Below are 6,659 nucleotides of genomic sequence, written 5' to 3'. Positions count from 1 at the left end.
TATGCAGGTTCTGAAGACGTGCTTGGTGTGCGTGGTAGCTTCTGTGATGTCTGCAGCTCGCTCTGAGTGCCTGAAGGTGCACATTTAAATTATGAAAACTAAAATCCTTCTTGGTGATAAACGCACAGAATTAGTGGATATTACTGAAAACTGCTAAAGCTTTTTTATATTATGTTGGATTTTTCAAACCGATGATGATAATTTTATCAGTTTGCCTAATTAACATGGCTGAGGTTAAAAAAAAATATTCTGAGGGGATATATGAGGGGAAAGGAAAAGCCAAACCTTCTGGCATCATCCTGCATTTTAACAGCCAGAGTGCACTACACATCAAACTACGAGTATCAGTGGCATGCAGTCCCCCCCCCCCCCCTAATTTTTGCATAGTGAATGTGATGGTGAGACTGCTGAGCCAAATTTTAAATTTGAGGCTGGAGGTGTGATGGTGGAGTGAATGAATTCATCACTTACAACAGAGACCACAGTTTAAGTTGTGCATTTGACAGATTTTTACACTTAATTTCTATTACATTTAATACATAATTCTTTTAAAACACTGTAAAGACTATCAATAACATGATTTCAGTTTGGGCTTTAAAAACTGGGTAGGGTTACAATATAAAAAACAAATTTCATAGGTTTAAGTACAATAAGCTATGGTTACGTGTAGACATGGAAAAACAGCTTAGCAGGTCTAGAAAAAAGACCTTGGTTAGGTTTGCCTTTGCAGATCCCAACTAGAACTTTCTTGATATAATTGTTTTACTGCAAGATTTCTGAGAAAAAACACACAAAAAGACACAATAAAATCTTGCATGCAAAATTTTGCATGGGACGCCACATGTTTAAGTCTCTGGTTTTGCTCATACAAAGTTTAAAAATGAAGTCCCAGATTTCAATTCCCCTGCAAGTTAGGCGTAAGAAAACAGCATCATGCTTTCACATTTAATTTATGCAAACAGCTAATCGTCATGCATAATGCAACAAGGCAAGTGTTGAAACAAGCTCACAGGCTTTGGGTAATGCTAATTGAATTTGAAGATGAAGTATCTCATAGACAAATTGTTTGTGACTTCATCCTGTGCTATAATTACTCATGTTAAATGAGGGTGAAAACATGAACAATGTTAAAAATGCATTCCTCCTACAAACAAATATGATGCTTTCATTTTCATATGCCTCCTTCCCATCAAATACTGTACACAATGCACGCTTTGCATGCTGTTTCTATCGTGTCTTGATTAATTTAAATCAAAAGAAATTGTATATTTTGAACACACGGTATTATCGTGGGATTTTATTTTTCATTCTTCTTATTTTCAGAACATTTCTTTATCGTTTCTGAACATTTCTTTACACATTTTGTGTTAGAATGGCAATTATCCACCAAATATTTACCTCCAAACCGTAGTGATTTCAGATCAGTGACTCAATTCCACCATTAAATCAGTGAAAATCAGCTGCATGCAGTGTACAGTGAACTACTCTCACAAAAAAGGCCTCATGTATTATGAACATGCCATATAATTCCATTAAACTAGAGTATCTTTTTGCACAGCCTTCTCATGTCACCCAAAAATCAGGCATTGAGTTAATACTATTACCCCATTCATGTAACAAGCAAACACATATAATACCAGAGAATATGAAGCACGCTGTCAAGATTAATAAGACTTCTTAACTGCTCCAACTCGGGTGGTTTTAAACAAGAAAACACATACACACATTCAGACCATTGCATCTCCACGAGGTTCCTGTTAAAACGGATTGTGTAGCTGACTGGTCCAGTGAACCAAAAAAGATTAAGCAACAGTAAGCTGCAAACACATAAACATTCAATAAACAATTGGCTCCTGGTGTCACAGCAGCCGTTTGGTGAGCATTTTCTTTAAACTCATAAATGACTACGGATCGACCTGAAACGTCAGTTGGAATTTCTGCAATTACAAACACAAAAATTAGTTAAAGAAACAAGCAAGCAAATGTTTAATTGATCTTAACCACAAATTCTAAACCAACCCTTGAACCTACTGATGCTTACGCACAGTGATGCTAACACTGACACCTCCTCTGGTTGAGTGGGTAGAAAGGCAGCTTTGGAGCTTTTGCACTGTCATCTGCTCAGCTGGCTTTTACTTTTTTAGCCCAAGTTCCCTGATAGGACTTATTTCATGGATTGCCCATAATACCTGGCTGTGAGCCACTCTGTGGCTTATTTATTGTGTGGATGCTTTAAGCATCCACACTATTGAGTTCCTCTTGGGACTTCCGTACACTTTTTGGCACTTAACTACTTCCACAATTTTCAGCTGATTTTCACCGTTCAAATTTTAAAATATTCTGCTATTTCTGCTAATTCCTGCTATGTCTTTTGGTATTTTTCACTATTATACTTTTTAAAATATTAAGCTTAATTTGTCCCATTGAAATGAATGGGAAACTTCTGCAATTCTGCTAAAATTTGCTTGTTTCTGAAACTTAACTACTTCCTCATATTTTCACGTAGAACAACCATTCAAACTTTAAAATGTTCTCAAATTATTGGGCTATTCAGGTATGATTCAGCTTTTTCAAATCTTTTACCGTTTTACCTTTATGCCTCTTAAAGTTTTGAGTTGCAAAATTGTGATTTTTCACAAAATACATGCGTTGTTATGGTTGCTATGCACTTGGCTTCCAGTCTGCCACTGAAGGTTTTGCAGTCTTCTCTTCATGTCCGAACAACTTCTTGCTACTTGCTCAATCTTCACTCAACTTCCACAAATTATACATCAAAACGTAGGTATTTTTGCTGGGTTTCCGAAAATGTCACTATCATTGTTGTGGGATTCATAGAATTTTGGCAAATCTCCTCAGACCAACACAAAGTCGCAAAACTCTCCATAGAAAGTCAATGGAGAGCTTGTTCAAAATCACCGCATGATTTCTGTAATGAGAGGCATATTCGAATCGTCATATCTCCTTAACGAAGCAAAGTTAAGACATAAGGCTTGTCCCAGTATATCTTCAGACACTCCTGACGCTCACAATTCAAGAATTATTTTCTCACCTATTACCGTTCTGAAATGAGTTAGACTTGTTTGAGGGTAGGAAATTCGTCCTTCGCTCAGATTTCTTCAGATTTCAAACTCTGGAAAAGAACCACTTTTTTCTCTCGTCATATCTTTTTAATGGATTTCCACAGAGACCTGAAAATTTCCATGATTGTTCACCAAAGCGTGCTGTCTCTTACGGTGAAAGAATGATATTGATACTCCAAATAGATTTAGAGTTAGAAAGCGTTGTTTGAGGGCAAGTCAAGGCAGTTTTTGCTTTGCTCTACTCAGTTATGGTGCATTAGAAGTCAATTATCTTTAATAATTCATATTTTAATGATAAATTGTCAACACTTTAAGATTCCCCCATCTCTTCTGAACAAAACGGTGTAAGAATGACCGCTCTAGCCCCTACGGTTAGGAAATTATGGTCATTTGTTTGAGGGGAGTCGTCATTATGAGAAATAGACTGCAAAAATCCTGTGTCTCTCTGTGCTGCGTGCACCTGTTTTGGCGGGAAAAAGTGCACAGGCTCTCTGATTGGTGGATTCAAATTCAGCAGCTCCAAGGCTGCTTGACTGAGCTAGAAACTTACTTCTCTCTCTCTGTGTGTGTGTGTGTGTGTGTGTGTGTGTGTGTGTGTGTGTGTGAGTGCGTCTATGTGGTATGGATTGACATTTGACCTGCGCTGTACCTGGGCTCCGGGGACATTTCGACTTTTTGCTGTGTATTCATGTGTCCCCCTAAAACATGACTTGTAAATGCATTTTTAAGTGTCTAAATAATAATTTTTTCTACTTCTTATGAGGTCATTATTTATCTTTTGACCTGTATTTGCTTAAACTGTAGTGTAAATTCATTTATTAAACTATAATTAAAAGATTTTCTGATTTTCTTAAAAGTCCACCTATACCCCTCACCTGATTTTTGTGTATTCCAGTGTATTGCACAGCGACGTTTCGAGTTAGAGTGGATGTGTGTAGGTACTGCAATTTAATACACATTTTCAATACACACGGCCGGAAGTCATTGTGATTGGTAGGCTATATATATAGGCGGTACCTACAGGAAACGGCGCCACAACTTTCGCGCGCGTGCCCTTTAACAAGTGTATGTCGACGGCAATACGAAGACGGATTAAAAACACAAAGGTAAGCCTTTTTTAATGTAAAATGCACCATGACTTTAATACTATATGAAATTATAGGTGCACAGGCCTATATTAAACTGGTTTAATTTATGCTTTATGGACTGTTAGTGAGTCTTTGAAGAAGTAAAACGGCCCCAGCGTTTGTCATTGAGTAAATAAAATAGGGCTGACGACTAACCGCGTCAACGCGATAAAGCGGGCTAACCCGTGTTAGGATTTACTCGGTGTTAAAGCATTATTGTGGCTTAAACGTGTTAATGCCGACATCGCGACTAACGCGATTAACAATTAAACCAGCGCAGTCTGAGTCAAAATCCCTGATGTCGCTGTTAGCTAATTTCGGGCAGTTTGTCCAATGTCTGTCATTCTGCTGACAGCCCTAAAATAAAAGCAAGGGTATAAGTGTATTTAGTCGTGTATTTATTTATATGCCTGAAGAAAAAACTTCTTACAGTTTTGATGCCTAAGCTTTCTCAGTACTTGTATCACTCTCTGCAGTCGCCATTACAGAAATGTCACATGTCGCCATTTTGAGTACTAGGCCTTTAACATTTTAAAAGAAGGCATAAATTAGCACTATGAATAAGTCAGCTGTGTTTATGCTGTAAACTACACTACTGCTAGTTCTGCTACTACTGATGATGATGACAATGATGACGATAATCGTAATACTTTATATGCTTTGGTAATACAGCCAATCGTACAGGAGAACATGCGAAGGAGACGCATTCCTCCACGGGAGGATGCAGTCTGTCATGTTTCTGCTGGAAGGGACAAACTGGGACTTGATATCCACTACATAAATGCCTTCAAAGGTAAGTTGGTCTTTAGTTTGGATTAGATTTGGAGTTTGTCACTTTGTCTTTTGTCACTCACTTGGTATGCCTCTGCAATTCAGGTCGGGGCATTTTCACGACTGTTCCATTCCAAAAAGGAGACTTTCTTTTGGAATACAGAGGTAAACTCATAACAAAAGAAGAATGTGAGCGGAGACACAGAGTTTATCATGACAGCCTGAAGGTGTTCATGTTTGAATTCAAGTTTGATGGAAAACTCTGGTGGTGCGTATTATATCAGTGTAGTTTGATTAAGATTAAATGACACATTGCTTTTGATTTATGAAAAAAAAGCTTCCTAACTAACTAGTTAAGCTAATACTTTTTTGCCTAACCCCACAGTGTGGATGCATCTCAAGAAGATGGGTCATTAGGCAGACTTGTCAACGACAACCACATCAGTCCAAGTGCTAAGATGAAAATATTAAATATCAATGGAAAGCCCCATCTATGCTTATTTGCAAGCAGAGACATAAGTCCAGGCGAAGAAATAGACTATAATTATGGTGACTCGGATTGGCTCTGGAGATGCAAGGTATTTCTACAATTGTACTTTTTGGAACTGATAAATTGCATACCCTAAGCCATTTTTACATTTGTACCTACTCAAATTGGCTTAACGTGACTTAGGGCATCTAGTTTTTCACTGAAATTGAGTATCACCTACTGTGCCTGGGGTAACTATAGCAATGCAGCCGAGCATCCAGTGATATAAATGCCACAGCAAGCATGGACGTCAAGGTGACAAAATGCCTGCTGCTCAGTCTATACTTTAGTGTTCAATTCAGGGATCACGCTGTTAATTTTGGTCGCTATTTCAAACATTTCAGAGTTTCAAAAATGATGGCTTGGATTTTCACGAAGGAGGCGCACTCATAACTTATCGAGTGACACCATTGACCAGCCACCTGGTGGCATTCAGTCTATGTCAAATTTTCTGATCACTTTGGATCACTTGGAACCTTGGTGCAGTAGTTACTGAAAAACTACATGGTACTATAACCTACTGGAAAAACAGGGGTAGGTACTAATGGAAAACAGGCAATTGTGATGGCTGCCACATCAAAGCCCTCTAAAAGCACTAAAAAAATATCAGCAGGTATGCAGAAAATCTCTTCTCCCAACACTATAAATCAACTTACCTCAGAATATATAAAGCATATAAACAATTACAGCAATATGATGCAACAAACACAGCAGTGCTACTAATCCAAAATACTCAAAGCTTCATAGAACTGGAACAAACATTTATTTTTAGCTCCATTCTGCTGCTGATACATACTTTAGGTTTCTGAATGTTAAACTTGTTGCTGCCTTTCATAGTGTGTAACTTGAAGGCCCTGAGTACTTTCTCCCACACTGAAAACACTGGAATGATCAAATTATTTGAACATTACCTAATAAGACTGATTCAGGACAGACAATTAGTTATGTTAAACTTTCCTAGCAGTCCTTCACAAACAGGGAACAGTCTGTCTATTCTCTCCATCTGTCAGCTGCTGCTGGCTCTTCCTCCTCCTCTTCCTCACACACTGCTGAGTTTGTCCTGGTGGATCATCAGGGGTGCAAAGCCTCACAGATGATGTGCAGCAGTGGGTCCCTCAGTCTGTCCTCACTCTGGACACTTGCAGTTGTCAC

General features: G+C 38.3%; 1 protein-coding gene across 1 annotated transcript; it reads left to right on the top strand.

Moving 5' to 3' along the window:
* The first annotated feature begins 3,651 nt into the window (after nucleotides 1–3,651).
* Nucleotides 3,652–6,120, top strand: LOC113025982 (histone-lysine N-methyltransferase set-1-like). The gene is made up of 4 exons (XM_026174322.1): nucleotides 3,652–4,186; nucleotides 4,880–5,000; nucleotides 5,084–5,246; nucleotides 5,364–6,120. Exons 1-4 carry the CDS (start codon nucleotides 4,148–4,150, stop codon nucleotides 5,602–5,604), a joined length of 564 nt encoding a protein of 187 aa, XP_026030107.1. The 5' UTR covers nucleotides 3,652–4,147; the 3' UTR covers nucleotides 5,605–6,120.
* Nucleotides 6,121–6,659: the final 539 nt, after the last annotated feature.

This window comes from Astatotilapia calliptera, chromosome 7, assembly GCF_900246225.1.
Source record: "Astatotilapia calliptera chromosome 7, fAstCal1.2, whole genome shotgun sequence".
NCBI classification, from domain to species: Eukaryota; Metazoa; Chordata; class Actinopteri; order Cichliformes; family Cichlidae; genus Astatotilapia; species Astatotilapia calliptera.
Note: the sequence above shows the minus strand (reverse complement) of the source record. Positions and strands in the feature narration are given on the sequence as shown.